The sequence below is a fragment of the Xyrauchen texanus genome, chromosome 14, assembly GCF_025860055.1.
Source record: "Xyrauchen texanus isolate HMW12.3.18 chromosome 14, RBS_HiC_50CHRs, whole genome shotgun sequence".
In the NCBI taxonomy this organism is placed as follows: Eukaryota; Metazoa; Chordata; class Actinopteri; order Cypriniformes; family Catostomidae; genus Xyrauchen; species Xyrauchen texanus.
The window spans coordinates 21,321,525-21,344,348 of record NC_068289.1 but is presented as its reverse complement, the minus strand read 5'-3'; the positions used below and the strand labels follow the sequence as shown (position 1 = coordinate 21,344,348).

Genomic DNA, 22,824 nt, shown 5'->3' with positions numbered 1-22,824 from the left:
GGCGAGTTTTGTTGTGTAAAGCTGAGGGACTGTCTAGATTAGTGTATGCTGCCACTTCACTCGATGTTTCTAAAGAGATGTGTAAAGTTATTGATACTGCTTTATTTAATTTTCTTTGGAGAAACAAAACACATTATATTAGGAAATCTATAATAATGAATACTTATGAATCAGGTGGATTAAACTTCCTTGATTTTTGTACTCTAAATAATATTTTTAAAATTAATTGGATTAGACATTTCATTCTAAATCCAAATTCTCTCTGGAATTTTATACCCAATTTTGTTTTCTCCAAAATAGGTGGTCTTGAGTTTCTCTTGATTTGCAATTACAAAATTGAAAAAATCCCTCTGATTTTATCTTCCTTTCATAAACAAATGTTGCTGGCTTGGTCCCTGTTATATAAACATAACTTTTCACCCCATAGATATTTAATTTGGAACAATTACAATATATTATTTAAAAATAAATCTTTATTTTTTGAAAGATGGCTTTTAGCAGGCATAACACACGTCTATCAGTTATTAAATCAAGAAGGCATGTTGCTCACTTATTCTGAGTTTCTAGTTGTCCATAAAATCCCAGTGACTCCAAGGGAGTTTGCTATTGTCATGGATGCAATTCCCACAGGGGTCCTGGCACTATTTAGAGCTAATACTCAAAACAGTATTAGCCCCCTCCTGCTTATGATTTATTTGATACTGCAATTGGGAAACTTTGTTTTGCCCCTGGAGTTTTAAATATTAATAAAACTATTCGTTCCTTACTTCAAAAAGACAATGTCACTATACCAAACTGCACTGTTTATTGGAATAGACTGGTGGAAGGTTTAATATGGAAGGCCATATGGGCTTTACCAAACAAATATTTATTAGTAAATAAAGTTAAGGAAGTAACTTTCAAAATCTTACACCGATACTACCCAGTTAATGTTTTTCTTGTTAAATTTAAAAAGGATATTGATTCGAACTGTTCTTTGTGCAATACATTGCCTGAGACCTTGTTTCATTTATTTTGGCATTGTGCTCATGTAAGGAAATTTTGGAAAGATTTGACCAGATTTATTATTGATAACATTGATCCCACTTTTTCTTTATGTTTAGATAATGTTATATTTGGTTTTACTAATATCCCCTCAAATAAAAGGAAAGAATACTATATTATAAATTTAATTGTAATTTTTGCTAAATTTCATATACATAAATGTAAGTATAGTAAATCCCAACCTTTGTTTTTGGTTCTTGAAAAAGAAATTCAAATATATATCAAGACTATTTTTAATTCAAATAATAAGAAAGCAATTAAAACTATTTCTATATGTGAGTCCTTCTTTGTATTTACATGATATTTAGCCTTCCCACCTGGCTGTATTGTTTTTCTCTTTATGTATGTTTTATTGTAGTTTTGACTGTACAGTGACTTTGTTTGAATCTTAGTTAATAAAAAAAAAAAAAAAAAACCTGAAGGGCTGAAGCGACTGCAACCATGACCACGTGACCTGAATATCTTCATTGTCATTGGCCACTGAAATTCTGCAAAGCCCCTAGACCTTTTTCCACACACGTCATCACAGTCTGTGAAAAAGGTCTAGAGCTTTGCAGAATTTCAGAATGTCATCGACTTGCATTGGTGTGTAGAAAAATGCAAAAATACCAAATAAAACACACATAGATTTTAATCATGATTGAATATGGAAAATATAAAAATTAAACAAATTGTATGTCGTTCACGCGATTTTTTCTGTGCACTATTTATGGGGACTTATCTCCGCTATTTTAGAAATATCTAAAACTGTTTAAACAGTTTTCCAACGTGGAAATATGATGATATGTCATTGTTAAATATTGTTATATCAACTTGTTGGACTTTAAATTTCTCCGACAAACTCTTTCGCGTTTTTATATATGTTGATCCTCCCCGGCACCCGTCAGGCGCGCCCCCGTGTCCGCAATCCGCGCTCCCGGAAACTGAGAAGTGACAACAAAAGCAACGCTTTCTTCAGGTAATAAAACACCCTCACGTCTGTAACAAATCTAATTTCTGATATGAGAAGGAGTTTCAGTGTCACATTAATGACTCAAGTCGTCTGTTTATTTTACAGTGTGGCACTTGTAATGTTTTGGGTGTAGTCCAGCAAAGGATTGTGTCAGTCAGGGAATATTCACACAGTTCATTCTCCAGTGTGATGAGGGATAGTAGATACTGGTGAAACATCAGGACTAAAGCTCTAGACCAGCTGAGAAAGGGGACTGCTTACTTTGCTCAACTCTTGATATTGAAGGGCTTTATAATGGTATAAGTGGGGGACACATAGTTTTAAATGAATTTGATTGCCCGTTTTTGTATTTTTATAATTAATGGATATTTTTATTATTCTGCCCTGTATGCATTATTTGTTGTGTGTCTGTTGCGTTCCCTGCGATCTGTTTATTTTCTGGAAGGTCATGATTTTCGTTTTATTGAGGTTTACTGTCAGGGCCCATATCTGATAGACTTTCTCTAGCAGGTCCAGGTTCTGCTGTAGACCCTGTTCAGTGGGAGACAATAGAACCTGCCTATAGCAGGCATTTGATTTCTGAGTCTTGTAGAGTTAGACTAGGGGATGATGCAGATCACTCCAGACTGGTTTCCAGAACACTGATGTTGAACAATGTTGGGCTTAAACAGCAACCCTGTCTCACTCCACGCTCCTGGGAAAGATATCTTGTACTTTTCACCACTTTCAATAACTTGCAAGAATGTTTCCTTTTATTTTGGACATGATTTTCAATGAAAGTTTGTGATGTGTAAATATGGTCAGATGTACGGTAATTTGGTAAAAATCCAATTTGACTTCGGCTCAAGACATTGTGTGTTGTGATCAAGTCCAAAAGTCACAAATTAATTATACTACAAAATATTTTTCCCAGGTTGCTACTTACACAAATGTCTCTGTAATTATTCAGGTCAAATATATCTCAATTTGTAAAGATGGGTGTAACCAGTTCATGATTCCAGATGTCAGAGAAGTAGCCTACACTCCGAACTGTACTATTCCTGAGAGGTCAGCAAAATGTAAATCTCCCTGAAGTGTCTCATTGTATACTGCTGTTGACAGTGTATATAGTCATGGCTATTTCTTTGGAGATGAGAAAAGTTGTAATTTCTATAGGACAATATTATATGGGACTTGCTCTCTCTCTCTCTGGGAATCTGTGCTGTCAGGCACATGACTCTGGGCTGCGTTTCCCAAAAGCATTGCAAGCTTAAGTTGATCGTAGAGACCATTGGTGCCAGTGGTTTCTATGTAAAAATGTAAACAACTTTACAAAACAACCTGTACATTTTGCAGTTGAAAACTGTTGTAATTTACATGACCACGCTGGCACTGTAAAAAAATAAAAAATAATATTCTGTTAAATTTAAAATAAAAAAGTCATAATTTTATTAACCTCTAAGTCGATATTAACCTTCTTAAACTGTAAAAATCTGCTTTTTATTTTATAAGGTATTGTTAATCACCGTAAAAATGACAGAAGAGCACATGATGATATGAAGTTCATCAATAGTTGCTCTTCCATGAGCAATGACCAATAAACATATAGAGACAGTGCTCAATGCCACTCTCTCAAACACTAAACACCATCAGGGTAACGCATGTGAAATTTAAATAATACAATAAACATATAAAGACATTGCTCAGTGTCACTCACATAAACACTAAACACCATCATGGTAACTAGGGCTGCACGATTTGGACAAAAATAATCTTGCGATTATTTAGAAAAATATTGCGATTGCGATTTGAACTGCGATTATGATGGTAATGTTTTCCACATGTTCAACTGTAAAAAGGCTGCTGGGGATTTCACATTTGAGCCCTCTTAAAAAGAACCTAACTGAGACCTTTTTTCATTTCAACCACAAATAAAAATTTGTGAAACAAAGTCTTCTTCATATTCAAATGTTACCGTCCACCGTGTACCTGTTTTTGTCCATTTTGTGATAGGGTCTCAGCCCACTAATCATCATCATTAGTTTTTGAAACAGTCAACTTGAATATTAGGGATGCTCCAATCAGGATTTTAACATCTTATACGATCTCCAATTTTCTTTTCATCTCATCAATCAATGCTGATCATTTAACTTTTTATCAGCAGCTCTGTCAAAACTGGTTATATGTAAGCTTTCTGCTCAATGTCACTGTTAGCTGAATTTCCCTGTTGGTAAAACCATAGTTGTTGCATAGTTTTTGCTGTCAAAATTAATGTTGGTTGATTGAATAATGCAATAAACACAAAATAAATTTTTTAAATTTAAGATAGGCCTAAAGAATGAGGCTTAATATCAAACTGGAGTTGAACTGATAACCCATTGGTGTAATTAAATTTAAAGTGAAAATTTTGGTTGGTTTGTCACCATTTAATTTAATAATTTTTATTCATTATTTTATTACATTTAATTTTGTAATGCATTATAGTATAGTAACTGAACATATATAATATAGATTTATTATATGTGCGTTCCTTCCTTTTCATTTAGTTGGATGTTGGTAATATTACTTCCGCTTTCACTTGTTCCGCGGGGAGTGTTATAAGGGCGACACGCTCTCTCGGAGGTAAACAAATGACAAGAGACTGGAGGAAGAGAAGTTTCTTGACTCTGCAGGTGTAACTGTTAATGCTGTTTGCTCAGCAAACATGTAATAAAGATGTTTGAATTATTTCCCATCTTGTATTGAGTTTTATTATTATGATACCTGCACCTTGCGGAGACTGAGATGCTGCTACCGCAGATACTAAAAAAACGCTTCACGCAGGATGCGCCAGTTTAGTGTAAATAAAGCGTTTAGAGCACATAAGCAAACTGAACCGAATTCAGAGCACTTCTGTTACTCTAAGCATGAGAGGGAGTTGTGGAGTGCAGAACCGCTCTGAAAACACCAACAATGCTCTAACTTAATATAGCTAGACAGCAGCGCAAATAAACTTTGAAGAGAGCAGAATATTTATTTATTTAATTAAATCGCAGCCCTTCCAGTTTAATAATCGCACATGGGCATATCACGGTTTCGATTTTATTTTGATTAATTGTGCAGCCCTAATGGTAACACATGTGCAATTTAAATAATACAATAAACATAGAGACAGTGCTCAGTGTCACTCACTCAAACGTCTAGGTTACGTATGTAACCTCCGTTCCCCGATGGAGGGAACCAGACGTTGTGTCAGAGAAGCGACACTAGGGGTCTCTCTTGAGCGCCGATATATACCTCTGTTCTATGAAAAAAGGCCAATGAGAAGTGATGATCCCGCCACCGGACATATGGGCATTTAAGCGGGGCGAATACAGGAGTTCATTCAGGATTTTTCTGAGGAGCCGGAAATGGTCCGGCCACAATAGTGGCTCGGCTCAGCGACGTGGCGGGGTAGACACAACATCTCGTTCCCTCCATCGGGGAACGGAGGTTACATACGTAACCTAGACGTTCCTCTTCTGTCGCTTTCTCCACGTTGTGTCAGAGAAGTGACACTAGGCGTCCACCTTTAAACGTGCCATGCGCTGAGCCGTGTACGTGATCTGCTGATACAGGAGTGGGCAGGTATTTCTTACGTGCAAAGGCGACCAGCTGTATCAGGCTGCACGTACCCTTCCCCAACACCCCATTAAAGCCATCAGAATCCTTCTGGTTACCCTGGAGAGGGGAACAAGGTGATGCTTGCCAACCTGGGAACGGGCCAAGCCTGGCTGGGCCTCTTTTCTCTATGTTTCTCGCATAGAGCAACTACGGCCGGGGCCCTTACATGCATTAAGGGAAGGGGGTCTTACCCCGTTTTCTATTCTTTCAGGGGGAGAAGACCCTGCGGAGACCACACCTACCATGCAGGGGAGGCAAAGAGTGGCGAATACATCACATGCCCGCTTAGGACCTATGTGGGAAAGTTGGCGCGGTGGTAGATCCAGCCTCGTAGAGGGGGGAAGCTTACAGCACGGCGACCGAGGCAGCTGTAACTGCCTAAGGGAGACACGGCATTCCGCTCGTGAGGGGACAGTACCGTGGAATTACACACACGGGGGGAGTCTGAACAGGAGGCCTTAACCTGTGGAGCACCTATTCCAGTACAGGGTAGATTGAGTACCCGTAGTGGCTTGGGTCGGCGAGTTCCTCTGCTGAACTGCGGACCCAATAGGGCTAGGGAGGAATCAACCAGGGATCCGAAGATGGGGTCTCCTGGGAACAAAGGTGCACTATTTTACCTCGGCTGAGGGAAAGGGCGCTAGGCGCAAGCGATTCACCTGGCCTCCGGGAGGGAGTTAGCCTCCGGGCACCTTTTAGGAACCTGATAATTAAGTCGTGCTTACCTAGAGACTTGCCGTCTATCGTGTCGTGGTGAGCCGCCTTGGCGACATACACCTGTAGAAACACGAGCACTGACTTAATCGCGCACCTCTGTGGGTCTTCAGCCCGGGAAGAACACCAATTTGCGAACAAGCGCCACTTTAGGGCGTAAAGATGCCTGGTAGAGGGGGCTCTGGCTTGGTTGATAGTATCTATGACGGTTGGTGGTAGACCGGACCATCCAAGGGCCAGACATGGAGGTTCCAGAGGTTTCTGACAAGAGAGCGTGCCCCCTCCCTGGGAAAGGAGGTCCTTCCTCAGGGGAATTCGCCAGGGAGGGGCTGTCGCGAGGAGCGTGAGGTCTGAGAACCAAGTCCGGGTGGGCCAGTAGGGGGCCACCAGAATGACTTTCTTCGTCCTCCCTGACCTTGCACAGCACCTGTGCAAGAAGGCTCACTGGGGGAAATGCGTACTTGCGTAGCCCCGCGGGCCAGCTGTGTGCCAACGCGTCTGCCCCGAGGGGAGCCTCTGTGTACCAGAGTGGGCAGTGGGAGGTTTCTTGGGAGGAAAACAGGTCTACCTGGGCCTTGCCGAACCGGTCCCAGATCAGCTGGACAGACTGGGGGTGGAGCCTCCACTCCCTGCTGGGCAAGCGTTGTTGTGACAGCGCGTCCGCTATCACATTGAGGTTGCCGGGGATGTGAGTGGTGCGCATTGACTTGAGTCGCTGCTGGCTCCAAAGGAGGAGACGACTGGCGAGCTGTGACATGTGGTGGGAGTGTACTCCTCCTTGGCGATTTATGTAGGCTACCACTGTGGTGCTGTCTGACCTGACTAGGACATGTTTGTCTCGAATTAACGGGAGAAACTTCCTCGGGGCAAAGAAAACAGCCAGCAGCTCTAGGCAGTTGATGTGCCAACACAGCGGGGCCCGGTTCCAACTGCCTGCGGCTGCGTGCCCATTGCACACGGTGCCCTAACCCGGTTTGGAGGCGTCGGTTGTGACCAGGACGCGTCGGGACACCTGCTGCAAGGGTACTCCTGCCCGTAGAAAGCAGAGGTCTGTCCAGGTTTGAAAGTTTGGCGGCAGGCGGTGGTGATTCTCACACAGTGTGTGCCATGGCGCCATGCTTCTCTCGGGACTCGAGTCTGAATGCATCTACCCCATCGGCGCGGCCGCCACGGAGGATGACATATGCCCCAGGAGCCTTTGTGAAACATAAAATGGACCACAGTGCCTGGCTTGAGGGAAGCGAGGCATTTCAGCACTGACTGTGCACGCTCGTTGGAGAGACGTGCTGACATTGAGACATTGAGTCTAACTCCTATGCTGAGAAAAGAGATGCTCTGGACCGGGGCGAGCTCACTCTTTTCCCAGTTGATCTGAAGCCCCAAACGGCTAATGTGCCTAAGCACCCTGTCTCTGTGCGTGCATAGTAACTCTCGGGTCAGGACGAGGGGACAGAGACAGGCTGAAGGGGAGGACTTTCGTACTGATACGCCCGACCGTCGAACGCGAACCGTAGAACGGGTCGGCGTCGTGGCAGGATCGAGATGTGAAAGTACGCGTCCTTCAGGTCTACCGCTGTGAACCAATCTAGATGCCAGCCAGAATTTTGTTTCTGGGTGAGCATTTTGAACGGGAGTTTGAACAGAGCCCGGTTGAAAACTTGCAGGTCCAAGATCGGTCGTAAGCCGCCGCCTTTCTTGGGTACAACGAAGTAAGGGCTGTAGAAACCCTTCTTCGTTTTGGTTGGAGGGACAGGCTCTATCGCGTCTTTGATTAGCATTTAGGCGATTTCTTCGCGCAGGGACTTGGCATGTTCGCCGTATACTGTGGAATAATGGACGTCCACGAAGGGGGCGGAGGCCTGGCAAACTGAATTACGTAACCTAGTCGAATGGTCTGGTGCAGCCAGCGTGACGTGTTGGATAGTGAAAGCCATGCCTCTAAACTCCGTGCTAGGGGCACCAAGGTGACGAGTATTTTGGACGTACCCGGCAGGGCTTCGCCCTGGCGGAACAGGTAATACGGTGTCGGGAGGCAGTGAAGCGTCCCGAGGCTCTGGTGCTGAGAACAGACTCGAAGCACTTACCTTGCTCCGCGCACCCGGCAAGGGGCGGGTTCGTGACTGAGGAGGAGGTCTGATGTTGGCGTCCTCTGGACTTGTCTGAACCGGCCGGCCGGGGAACAGTCGTGGGGCTGAAGGCGGACTGTGGCCACGTCCAGCATGCCGGGACTGTTGAGACCTGGAAGCATGTGAGAACCTGGAAGCGTGAGAACGGCATTTGCGGGCCAGGTGACGCAGAGACAAAAGGAAATAGCTCTATTATTGAGAATGTAATGAGTTTAACAAAAGATTCTCCTCCCAGCCCTCCACCGGGGAACGGAGCGGTCTTACCAGCTCCGGAGCTACCGTCTCGGTCTCTGGGTCGGTCATCTCAGGAGCGCCTGGGAGCCTTCCGGGTCCTCGAAGGGGTCCATGAGACGTGGGTGTCTAACTTCTGCGGGGAGCTCGATGCTGGGGCTGAGAGCTGGGCCCACTCTCTTTTGTTAGTTGAGGCGGAGCACCACTTTCTTTCTTTCTTGAAAGCCGCAGGAGGACGCCCTCGGTGAGCAGACAGGGCATGGCCCCTGGCGGCAGGTTTGCGGCAGGGCAGGATGTGTGAAATAGCCTCCGTCTGTTTCTTCACCACTGAGGACTGCTGGGCGGAGTCGTCAAGTGGTGTCGCCGAATGGACTGAGCTGGGAAACGGGGGCTTTTTGAGAAAGCGTGCTTTGTCTGCCTCCTGTACTGCGACCAGGTCCTGTCCATGTGTTTTGCGTTTCTGGACCACGGGGGGTGGCCATCGCCTGTTTGAGTGCAGTTTCTGTGGCATGTCAATAACAGGACTACCCAAGTGCAGATTTTGAAGTGCCTTGGCCCGGTGGACTTGCAGGAGGGGGCCATGGCGTGCAGGGGGGAGCTGTCTGGGAGCGTTCTACCACCGAGTGTAGCGAGATCGGAGGAGCGAGGAAGCTGGGCTTGCTGAGCTCGTCATGCACGTCCGGGAAGGAACCGGGGGGGAGGGGGGGGCGCGGCTGTGAGCGGCACACATGCCTGCGGAACCAATTAAGCCCGGGGAAGCATAGCGGACCTCCGTGCGTCAGGCTCAGACTGGGCGGCAGACCGGAAGGAAGAGTTATCCGCATCCGACGCCGCTGTTACGCTCTCCGATGCAGCGGTGATGTCATCATCCAATGCCGGGGAGCTCGAGGGACCGGACGGTAGGCCGTTAAGCGAACCGCACTAATCCCGATCTCGGGGGAATCAGGCAAGCGTGCCGGGGAGGCGGGAGGTTTCGAGGGGATTTACCCGGCGAAAGCGCCCCGTTATTCTCCCTGGATCGTCTTTCATCGACCGTGGCGCCTGCCTCAATCCCGTAGGAAGGAGGCAAGGTGCGGGGAGCGGCAGAAATGGCTTTCTCTCACTACAAGAGAAAGCAGAGATCGCAACGCTGCCGCGGTTATGTTCTCACACTGAAAACATAACCCATTGGAGAGAATGCTCGGACGGAAACAAGCAAGCGTGCTGGGGAGGCTGGGGGTTTCGAGGGGGTTCACCCGGCGAAACGGAGCCCGTCATTGTCCCCAGATCGTCTTCATCGCCCGCGGCGCCTTCCTCAATCCCGTAGGAAGGAGGCGAGGCGCGGGGGGCGGCTGAAGTGGCTTTCTTTCACTACAAGAAAAAGCCTACGACCGCAGTGCTGTCATGGGTATGTTCTCGTACTGAAAACATAGACCATTCATAAAAACGCTGCCTGCGTGTGATCGCAACCCAGGTATGCAAGGCAGTTTTTATGACCGTCAGAGGTGGGGAGAAATCAACCGCATCCAGAAACTACACAGGCGGAAAAATCGTCTTTAAAAAGATGCGTCCTGAGAAGGACGTTCAACGGCGCTGTGTTTTGCTCTTAAAAAAAAAAAAAGTGCGAAATTACTCTTTTTGAATAACTCTTTTGAGTTGTCTGTGCTGTCGAAGCGCCCAGGGGCAAGAATGCACAGCCGTGCGTGAAGGAGAAAGCCGCTGTTGTGCGCCGTAAAGTCCAACAGCATGCAGAGCGTCAGAGGATTTAAACAGGAACTTGGTGTGTAACTCGCAGCAACTGCATACATCCGAAGAAATTTTCTGAATGAACTCCTGTATTCGCCCCGCTTAAATGCCCGTATGTCCGGGGGCGGGATATGCAAATACCGTCTACCAACTTCTCATTGGCCTTTTTTTATAGAACAGAGGTATATATCGGCGCTCAAGAGAGACCCCTAGTGTCGCTTCTCTGACACAACGTGGAGAGAGCGACAGAAGGGGAACACTAAACACCATCAGGGTAACGCATGTGAAATTTAGATAATACAATAAATGTATAGAGACAGTGCTCAATGTCTCTCTCTCAAACACTAAACACCATCAGGGTAACGCATGTGAAATTTAAATAATACTATAAGCATATAGAGACAGTGCTCAGTGTCACTCACTCAAACACTAAACACCATCAGGGTAACGCATGTGAAATTTAATAATACAATAAACATTAACTAAACTACATAAAATATAACACAGAACACCCCAATGTACATAACTGATATTAAAAATAAGAAGAAACATAACTATTCCCATAAAATATAGTGAAATGTGATGGGTAATGCAGATTTTGTTGGAACGTCCAATTATTTAAAAAAAAAAAATGTAACTGGAATTTTAACAATAATTTACCATACTCTCTACATGTTAAACATAATATAAATTGTAACCGTTAATTAGATGGGAAAAATCATACTTTTTACATTACATTTACCACATTTTATTGTAAAAACTACTGTATTGTCTTTAAAAAAAAATAAAAAATATATATATATATATATATATATATTAGGGCTGTCGATTTAACACATTAATAACGTGCGATTTAATTTTACAAAAAATAACGCGCTAAAAAAATTAACACATTTAATTGCAATGCTTTCCTGAGAGATTCAAGCTTGTAGTACCACCTGTTCACTCCAGAGGGCAGTAAGTGAAATTTCAGCTGCGTGAGCAACGCGCAGTTTATTACAGTGAACAAAACATTAACAACTCGTCAGCGGACACACAACATAAACCTGCGAACCGAAGGGATCTCAAGATATGTTTAAAGATTGAGTATTAAACTATATTTAACTTGACACAGTGACCTAAACATTTTACTTTTATGACGCAACACACCCGAGACGCGACACAAGCATGTCTGACGCAGGTCGTATGGTCTTTACCTCACAAATATTTAATTACCAACAAGGTTAAGGAGGTTTCCTTTGAACCGTTTTTACCCAGTCAATCTTTATTTAAGAAACATGCTCCCTGAAATAGATCCACTTTGCTCCTTCAATAATGCTGTAGATTAATCTGCCCCTCACATTTTTTGGTAATGTGTACACTGTAGTATTTTGGAGAAAATGTGTTTGTTTGTATGTACCTCTATTTTAACTAGTTTTTCTTTGCTTTATAAAGACGTTTTATTTGGATTTCACAGTTTTGATAACTTAAGTTAATATTTTCTGATTAATCTTTTTTTTTTTCTTGCCAAGTTTTTTTTATACATAAGTGTAAATTTATGTCTATAAAGCCCCTATTTGCACTTTTTTTGTAAAGACTTAAAATATTCACTATGTAATGAATATAATGTCTTGGCATTATTGTAAAATATATCTGTAGTATTGTGTACTATGTGTACCCCTGGCTTGTTTAAAAAAAAAAAAACGCAGGTGTAAATTGACGGGTCCTTAAACAAGCCCTCATAATAAATCTCCAACTGATTGACAAATTCACTTGTGAAATGGATTGCTGTGAACTGTATGCCAATGATTGACTTATGATCAATAATATGGTAGTAAACAATACATTGTATTCTAAAGCCCATTTTGAATGGTCTTATCAATGATTAACTCTTCTGCTACAAGAATGTAATGCATTTTAATTATCTGAATATTTTTTTATTTTATATATATATATATATATAAAATAAAAAAATATTCAGATAATATTTCTCTCTCTCTCTCTCTCTCTTTCTCTCTTTCTCATTAACTTGTTTTTTTTTGTAATTATTTTATGATTTATTCACTTTCATCTTTGTTTTTTAATCAGCTTCCTCAAAGCAAATCTTAAGGTTGTTTAATGGGGCCTACGACACCCAGCCCTAAGTGTTAGGGTAAGTCTAAAAAAAGCCTGTAGTAATAATAAAAAAAAAAAAAAGAAAAAATTATTATTGCATGAAACGCTGAGAAAACAGAGACAACGTAATGGTCAGAGATGTCCTTCTAGTGCATGTTTGTAAATATAAAAATACTGATGCGTTTGGAGTGATCTGCCCCAGTGATGGAGGACTTTGTCAGTTTTGGCTTGACTGTGCCTTACGCATAACATTATGTACCCACATACAACTGTATGTAATGAAAAACACTGTGGTACCACCAATATTATGCAGCTTGAGTCTATGCTATGGTACCCGTATAGGCTAATGTGCAACTCCAAGTTAACAAAAGAAACACTTCAAAAGACGATTCTATCTTGTTTTCTTTTTTACTCGAGACTTAATAATATGAACTGGAAAGCCTAAATTGTTTGACTGTTTAAAAAAAAACATACTGCATTTTCAACAAAAAAATAAATAAAATTTAATGAATTTAAAAGTGTCATGTACTGTAACCAAGTATAAGGTATTAAAGTACATTCCTTGTTCCTTGACTATATAAGCATATGTATCTTAATTATTAATTAATGTTTTCAAAAATGTATCAAGGTGAAAAATATTTTTACAAATATTATGAATTTTTGAGTCAAGAATATTAATGTTTTCTCAGAACAACAAAATGCCTAAAATTATTGATATTTGTATGATCAAATATTTTTTTTTAACCTTCACATTCAGTCATGAGGGGCACTGTATCATGTTTTCACCACATGACTGATTTTGTGGACAAAAGTTACTTTTCTTTTTTAAAGAAATTGTTTCTCTGCTTATTTTTCTTGAAATAAAAATAATAATAAAAAATATTTAAATAAATTTTTTCAATATTTTCAGCTTTTAATCAGAATTTTATTTATTTGTTTGTTTTTATTGTCTCACAAATGCTCTCTAACGTTATACCACATTACATTTTTTTACTTTAAGCCCCAGAAAAAAGTATAAAAAATATCAAGTTGACTGAACTGTAATTGAAAACGTGTTCATCATAGAAGAGGTATATTCAAATAAATGGTGTATTAACTTAATAGATCTGGACCAAAAAATTATATCATTAAAGAAAGATAGCCCAAGCATGCTCTTCACAAAAAGAAGTTTGTTGAATTTTAAATGATAAAACAATTGATTTACTGTTCAGAAATTAGACAAAATAATGCTACTTTAGATCAGATAGGATGTAGGAAGTAAGTGCTTCATTTACGTTGAACACTGCCTTTCAAATGTTCTATCAAAGTCGAGACAAAAAGACATTGATTTGCTGCATTTTCAATATTGCCTTGCCATATTTTGAATGGTGACCCTATTATAATCTCTATCTAAACAGTTAGCTATGTGCCTCTGTAAGCGAACATTCCCTCTGAATACAGTGATTATATTGTGCTGTGAACTCCTCTTAAGATCACGCGCTGTTCTGTTGTTTGATGTATCAGGACTCATCCAGATGGCAAGAAATGCTGGAGTGAATGGTTCTGTTTTTTAATCTTCAGTCTGAGTGCTGACCAGGTTAGGGGGACTAAGTTGCATTCTATTTTTGTGTGTGTTTTAAGTGCATGGTTTAACCGATTGTTTTCAGCTGTTCATTTAAGAGCTGTAGAGGGCTGTCTTTCTGCTCAGCTCGGTGGAGAGAGTCAGGTGCTGTCTGCTCACAAAAGACAGATTAATGTAGTGTGCAGAGGGACAAACGTGACTCTTGAAGTGATCCAGTTAATATGTCTGAAGTGGCAGAGACGGAGTGACATACAGGCGGCATTCAATGGGGTCCTGAGACCAGATGAAGGGGTTCTCTCTCTCTTCCCCTCAGCTGTTTGTGTCTCTCTAGATATGTTTTACTGTTTGCTGAGGACGTAACTACAGTGATTTTACCAATTGGAATGGGTCTTTTTAGGCACAACGTAAATCAGAGTGCCCAAAATCCCCCTAATCGTGGTAAAATCACTTCAGTAAAACAGTGGCAGCATTCTTCGTCTTAGTGACAGATACTTTAGATACTGGTGTCCTGACACTAACATGTGTTTTTTTCTGTGATGCGTGTAGCATCATGTCGGATAAAAGTGAGCTGAAAGCTGAACTGGAGAGAAAGAAACAGCGTCTGGCTCAGATCAGAGAGGAGAAGAAGAGAAAAGAGGAGGAACGCAAGAAAAAAGAGGTAAAAACACAACACATTCTACTGTTTACTTTCATTTAAAAGAGCAATTCACCCAAAAGTTAAAAAATAAATGGTCATAGTTTACTCACCTTCATGCCACTCTAAACACATTTGACTTTATTTCTTCCGTGGAAGCTTTGTGTGGGAAAAACTCTGCATGGAGCGGAACACTTCAGATGCACATTTAACAATTCACATCAACAATGAAAAGATATGTATACAGTATACTACAGTACACGTTGTCATATTATAAAGTAATTAATTTGATGACTAGATGCTGCTGCATTAGTAGAGAACAGCAGTATATTTGCTGACAGTATTTAAAGCTTGTGATGTGAGAAAGCAAATTAATATCTTCATGCAGCTGAGAGAAGCATATAAACAAATCAGAAACGCATCTGATTTCAATGAAATTTTTTTTATCCTCTATCATTTATGATCACATTCTTGCACTAAAATAGGCTAGACAGCGCAACAACAGTTTAACAGAAAGCAGGTGTCTCGATATGTTTTTAAAGTGAATTTTAATTAGATGCATCAAAACAGTTCTCCTGTACAAAATGCTGAATAAACAAAAAGAAAGGGAAACAAAGATGTTCGTCTAGCGCGCGTTTACATAGAAAAACAAATGGATGGTTGCAAAAGTGTTTGGTGTGAACAGCCCCTTACAGTTGGTTGAGGTCTTTGGCCATTATGTCTTGCTCTCTTATAAGCATTTCTCAGATTAAACGATGAGTTGTTTAAATGCTTTGTCAGGAAAGATGTTCAACTTGGAAATATGTGTCTCAAGATCCTCGCGTTCGGTTCCAGTCTGTTGTGTTCCGTTTGAACAGCCCCTTGCCTGGGCTCATAGTCTGAGCCGCTTCACCACCGAGTTCAGCCGAATACCACTGCTACCTGTCAATATTGCTACTCTACATACAACTGTACTGAATAAAAAACAATGTGGTGTTTCGCTGTTATTATGAAGTTTGAGTCTGGAGTCGTAGGAATCAGTGCAAGTGAAACACCATGTGAACTGTCTATTGAAGCGTTTTCCCTCATCATTTTACTTTTGACTTAACATTTATAAATATGGACCGACTAAAACTTTTTATTTGTTTATTTTATGCACACTAGTTGAAAATGAAATGTTCTTTTTTAACAGCCAGGATATGAATGTTCTTTGCAACAAAATAATGGTGCTGATTGGTTTATGTATTCAGTGCGCCCTCTTGTGGACTAAGGAAACAACATCAGTTTAAAAATCAGCTGACTTTAAAATTTGAATATTAGTTAATATATATATATATATATATATATATATATATATATATATATATATATATATATATATATTAATTTAATTTAAAAAAGTACAATACATTTTCATGGTTCTTTCATTAATGTTTATTATTTTAATAAAGTTCAGCACTATTTTATTTTGTGCTATTATTTTATTCTTAGCAATTTTAAAAATGTATTTATGAATTAATTTGGTTGATTAATCAGTTATTGGCATGTACTTACCAACTTGGTTATCGTTATCAGTAAAATCCAATATCCATCGACCTCTAGCGTGCAAAGCTCTAATTCACTTTGTAGTGTGAAGCACATACCGACTACATATTTATTTAATGAAATAGCAGCCTTTTGCTCTTTAATAATTAATCACATTGGGTCAAGTAGCGACCTGCTTTTCCTGAGGTGAGAAGCTACCATCAAAAACACGGAAACAGAAAGGACTTCATTCCAACTTTAAAGCTCAATTTAAATGAAAAATGTAAAAAGAAAAAGGAAGAAAGTATGACAGAAAAATGTCACTATTGTATAGCTATGTAATATTCATTGGACTACTACTACTACTAATAATAATAATTATAAATCAATAGTAATTGTATTATTTTTAAGCAATACAGTTGAAGTCAGAAGTTTACATACACTAAAACTCATTAAAACAATTTTTTTTAACTACACAGATATAATATTAGCAAACTATAGTTTTTGACATCTACTTTGTGCTTGACACAAGTAATTTTACAAACATTTGTTTACTGACAGATTGTTTAACTTTTAATTGACTATCACAGTTCCAGTGGGTCAGAAGATAACTGTGCCTTTAAGCAGCTTGGAAAATTCCAGAAAATTATGTCAAGCCTTTAGTCAATAAGCCAATTAGCTTCTGATAGTCTAATTGGAGGTGTACCTGTGGATGTATTTTAAGGCCTACCTTCAAACGCAGTGCCTCTTTGCTTGACATCATGGGAAAATCAAAAGAAATCAGCCAGGAACTCAGGAAACAATTGTGGACCTCCACAAGTCTGGTTCATCCTTGGGAGCAATTTCCAAATGCCTGAAGGTTCACATTCATCACCACATTCATCTGCACAAACAATAGTACGCAATTATAAACACCATGGGACCACACAGCCATCATACAGTTCAGGAAGGCGATGCATTCTGTCTCCTGGAGATGAATGTAGTTTTTGTGTGAAAACAGCAAAGGACCTTGTGAAGATGCTGGAGGAAACAGGTAGACAAGTATATGTATCCACAGTAAAACAAGTCCTATATCGACATAACCTGAAAGGCTGTTCAGCAAGGAAGTAGCCACTGCTCCAAAACCGCCATAAAAAAAGCCAGGCTACAGTTTGTAAGTGCACATTGGGACAAAGATCTTACTTTTTGGAGAAATGTCCTCTAGTCTAATTAAATAAAAATTGAGCTGTTTGGCCATAATGACCATTGTTATGTTTGGAGAAAAAAAGCGTGAGGCTTGCAAGCCGAAGCACCCCATCCCAACTATCAAGGATAAATTAAAGCAACATCTGAAGACATCAGCCAGGAAGTTAAAGCTCTGTCGCAAATGGGTCTTCCAAATTGACAATGACCCCAAGCATACCTCCAAAGTTGTGGCAAAATGGCTTAAGGACAACAAAAGTCAAGGTATTGGAGTGGCCATCACAAAGCCCTGACCTCAATCTGGGCAGAACTTAATAAGCATGTGTGAGCAAGGATGCCTACAAACCTGACTCAGTTACACCAGTTCTGTCTGGAGGAATTGGCCAAAATTCCAGAAATGTATTGTGAGAAGCTTGTGGAAGGCTTCCCAAAATATCTGACCGAAGTTAAACAATTTAAAGGCAATGTTACCAAATACTAACAAAGTGTATGTAAACTTCTGACCCACTGAGGATGTGATGAAAGAAATAAAAGCTGAAATAAATCATTCTCTCTACTATTATTCTGACATTTCACATTCTTAAAATAAAGTAGTGATCCTAACTGACCTAAAACAGAGAAAGTTTTCTACCATTAAATGTCAGGAATTGTGAAAAGCAATTGTGATTTTAAATGTATTTGGCTAAGGTATTTGTAAACTTCTTGCTTCAACTGAATATCTGTGATGCTCTTTTATGCAGCACTTTATTTGACAACAATAACTCCCAATGCAGTATTTTGGATTGTGCTGTGAGGTTCTGTAGAAAACGACTTCACTGGATAAAAATAATACAATATTATGTCGAAAATTAATTGTTCTATTTTCATTTAATTAGAGTTTTAATTAACTAATTTATTTAGACACTATTTTGATGAAAAAATGTAAGTGAACTGTTGGAATGAAATTCAGAGATAAACCAAAATAATTGCTACTCATACTTTGTTCTCATTCTCAAAAAAATGGTATCGGGACATCCAGTTCAAATATGTCACTTCATGATTAAGCATGAGATATGCAAAAGCAATTATGTTGTCATATAGTTTTGAAAACCATACTGGTGAGGAGTGATATAAAGGTGAGTAAACAATGAACAAGTTAGCTTTTTTGGTGAATTTGGTGAAAAAAATGTTTGACCCATTTAATTTTTTTTTTACAATAATGATAATATAAACACCATCCCAAACAATAAAATAATTATAATAATAAACAAAAAACTGTTACAGGAGTACAGGTGAAAAAGTATAACAATAACATGGTAAAAAAATAAAAATACAAAAAATATTTAGAAACTAAAATCTCACAAAAAAAAAAGAAAATACATTTTCAGTCAATTGCAAAAGAGCCGTCTTTTTACAGCCATACTAAAACTTCTCTCAGCCAGTATATATTTTAGAGACACTGCTGTAAAGTCTTAAATCTACAAAGATAAAAAAAATGGATTGTGGAATATGATCTTTTCCTGATCATTTACCAGGTGAAGTAGTTTTTTATTCATAATTTTATGGGTAAGACCCAATTTTATTAAAATAACACTTGAAAAATGTTTAATATCAAGATGAGTATGAGGATAAGTTTTTAATATAACTTTTTCTGTTTGTTTTGAGCTATCTGTAATTTGCCTTTAGTACGCTGAAAAATGCTGTTATACCAGAAGCATAATCAAAATGAGGCTGTACCTATCTCCAACTGTAACTTAAAATAAAGGATATTTTCTTTATTTTCTTAGGTTTTTTTCCAGGGTGACTATATAGTAATGCATATTTTTCAGTACATGCAGCTCATCAGACAAGTTTGTTTTCTTTCATGCTGTGTTATGAAGCTGTGTAATGCAATGTGTTTATTCCTTTGAGTAACTGTGGGGGTTTTGCATGTATTAGGCGGAGCTGAAAGAGGCCGCTCCACAGCGGGATGATTCAGATCTGGAGAAGAAGCGCAGAGAGGCAGATGCTCTGTTACAGAGTATGGGCATCACATCTGACGTACCTGTGGGTAAGTCACCTGCACACCTGAGTCATTGTCGTTCAGCCTCATGCCCACAGGGCCAGTCACAAACCATCTGATCCATATTGCACATGAACTAATATATCACAAGATCTAATCTGAATGGCTGGCTTTAAGCAATTTCCAGGAGTCAGGGTGTACACTACAGGTTGTTATCAGTTAATTTGACAAGGTACCTGGATGATGTTTTGAGGCATGTTGTAAAAAGCTTATCTTAATATCCTATATTTGGTTTTTGATATCTGTATATGATACTATATTATTTTTATTACTTTTGGGCAGACAGAAATTCAGATCTGAATTTTTATATGCATTTAATATTTTTATTGTTGCCTGTTCCACCTTGCATTGAGACTGCTGTCCCTTCTTTTGAGTGTAGTATTGTGTCAGGCATTTCAGATTTATTCACCCCTAAATGTTACTCAAAAAAATTAAACTAAGGTTAGTTACAACCACAGTAAAGTGCACTAAGCGATGTTCCAATGGAGTGCCACAGCTCATATAGAAAGCCAATGTAATGTACTTCAATGTTTGAACACAAGGGGGCAGAAGTGCTCCACATTAAATATGATAAGGCGTGAGCTACTTGTATTGGACAATGTCATCAAGCCATCTTTTTAGATGAAATGTTCCACATCTTAACTTTCAAATAAAATTTTCAATATAGAATTGAAATGGGCTAAACCATTAACAAGACAATTTTATATTTGATAAAGTTAAATTTAAATGTGAAAAGCAGCTATGTAAGTAAGAGCATCGGGCCGACAAGACTGATAGTAAACAGATTATATCATACACATCTGTTTTGTTTGTGAGTAGTTATTTTTTTTTGTTTATTTATTTCATTATTAAAAATTATATTGCGTACCCGGCATTTCACATACACAGCTGAGCAAACAGGGAGTGCTGTTCTCTTTTAGTGAGTGTAACTGTGAATACCTACAATGGTCCCAAATTGTATTTGGACACTTATGCCGAACAAAATATCAATCAATTGTCATTTATTTTAAAGAAATATATTGTACAAAAACACTTAATGTCAAACATTTTCACAAAAAAGATGGCTGAGTTTGAAATAATACACTCTAATATAAAAGGTATGTTTATTTCTCCCTCTCTTTAGTTCCTGAAACAATGTCTCCCACAGCCAAATCTGTGGACACTCCAAGTGAGGCAGGTAGTCAAGATTCAGGAGATGGTGCTACAGGACCAAGGTATTGTCTCTCTCTCTCTCTCTCTCTCTCTCTCTCTCTCTCTCTCTCTCTCTCTCTCTCTCTCATGTACTGTATGCAGCAGGGCTGATATGATTTGCACTGTAAAGGTTTGTGAGTTTAGCATTGCATGAAGGACAAACTGTCAGTTTGTGTGTGTCTGTGTTCATCTGTGTGCAGGTTTGAGCATGTATGAGAAGACTGTTGTGTAAATCGCTGTAATTAGGTGCTTTTCAGTTCTAACTATGAGAATTCACTACTGGAAAAACTCCTGAGAAGTGAGAAGTTAAAACATAAAGATATAAGCCACTTTTAAACATGAAAACTTTTAAATTGCCAGTGCCTTTTTTTTTGTTAAATGTCTGCTATCCACATATGCTTTCTGTCCTTTATCCATTTTGCTACCATTCATGTCGTTTGCCTGAAAGGCTTTTGTTCTTGTGTAGCGAGAGAACGATTGAGCGTGTGAGATTACCTGCGTCTGTCACGACTCACAAGCAGAAATGAACAGTAAAGCTAAAGATGTTTAACTCTATTCCTCAGCTGTAGTGTATTGTTAGTCAGCTTGCTAAACATAATGGAATTTTACTGTGTAAAAATAGACGTCAGAGCAGAGTATTTCGCAGTAGCCGGTTCACTATAGAAACCACAGTGTAGTAGTAATCCAAGCAATCATGGAGTGTGAGACAATGCCAATGTCTTCAAAGAAACCTGCTTGCTGATGAATGCCAACTCAACTGGCTCATAACACATAAAAATTGTCTTTTGTCACCATCTAACTGGCTAAAATCTTGAATGTCACAGGGATAAATGAATAGACACACTTCTAGCTACTTTTACTGCTCTGATGTTGTGAGCTATCTGCACTTTTGGACGCCTCTCATCGAATCAGATTCTAGGACCGGAACTAACTGTTTTATTAGAAGAAACTGAATCTCTTAATGTTCCTGTAAGATGATGACAAATTTCTTCATCTGCTGAGTAATTGCTTAATTTCCGTCAGTTTTCATACATTTTTGTTCACACATAGGCCGCGTCCACACTAATACGTTTTTCTTTGAAAAGGCATTTTTCTAGAACAGCATTTTCCTTCACCGAAAAAAAATTACTTTTGAAAATGATGATGGTTCATGTAGGAAAAATAAAAACAGATGTTTCAAACTTCACATTAGCATCAAAACTGATTTTTTCTGGTATTGTTACAATGTGACATTCTGGAAAAAAAATTGCCAGAGCTGGTTTCCCAGTGTTTAACATGCAAGAACTATGCCAACACTAAAACTTAGAAAAATGGCTTCAAAACATTTAGATTGTTCTTCTAAATGTGGATTATAAAATAGTCCCACCCCATTTGATCTAAATCTTAGGATAGTCTGAGACTATTTAGCAGAGACGACCACTTCTAATAAAATGTATGGGAGAAATTGGAATGCTCAACGGTTGTAGAAAAGTCTTGCATTACAGGTAAAAGAGCAAATCTGCTTTTAGATACACACATCACCTGTCAATCAACTCGAGAAAGCGCATTAGCTGAACCAGTGTTTTTCTAACCGCAATCTGTACTATTGCAGAACAATAAATTATAACATTGTTGTCAGATTTCACTACTGATTTGAAATATGGAATTTGATCTTAATCTTGACTAAACATTTTGGAGATTTTGGTCTTTCCCCATTCAAGCAGATAGGAGCTGTACTTTTTATTGCAGTCATATGGCATTTTGCTTTTGCAGGGTAGAAAACTTTGAATGCACTTGACTCAGTTTTTGTAGAGTTGAGGTCAAAATCTATCTGGAAGAGCATCAAGGGCTCAACATGTCTGGAGCATGTGAGTAAACCCCCGGTCCATGCCTCCCTACTAGTAATGCAACATGAATATTGAAACGTTTCAGAGGGATTGCTATTTTACATCAGATGTGTGCGTGCAGTGTGGAGCTACTCTGGAGAATGTTGAACTAACGATTTCACATGCTCACAGTTGCCCCTGGGCACTCCGTGTCCACTCATATCCCGCACTGCTTTATCACTTCCTACACATATGCAGGTCATGTTACCAACCTAAAACATACAAACACACACACATCACAGTCATACTCGCACGTAACACACTCATGACCACACACACAGCCTTAAATTGTTCTTCTGCTGATGTGGGTCAAGTCGGGTTCACACTGTATGATTTTTGC

The 22,824-nt window shown here is 39.6% G+C and overlaps 1 protein-coding gene across 2 annotated transcripts in view; it reads left to right on the top strand.

Moving 5' to 3' along the window:
* Positions 1 to 1,931: 1,931 nt before the first annotated feature.
* LOC127654755 (dynein, cytoplasmic 1, intermediate chain 2a-like) overlaps positions 1,932 to 22,824 on the top strand; it is a 65,657-nt gene continuing 44,764 nt past the window's right edge. Inside the window, exons 1-4 of one of the 2 annotated variants that reach the window (XM_052142094.1) lie at positions 1,932 to 2,002; positions 14,615 to 14,726; positions 19,305 to 19,416; positions 20,552 to 20,642. In XM_052142094.1, coding sequence (XP_051998054.1) covers positions 14,619 to 14,726; positions 19,305 to 19,416; positions 20,552 to 20,642 — 311 coding nt within the window. In that variant the 5' untranslated portion in view covers positions 1,932 to 2,002; positions 14,615 to 14,618. Of the gene's footprint in view, positions 2,003 to 2,962; positions 3,044 to 14,614; positions 14,727 to 19,304; positions 19,417 to 20,551; positions 20,643 to 22,824 lie in introns of those variants that run through there. The other variant, XM_052142093.1, reaches the window with a different exon arrangement.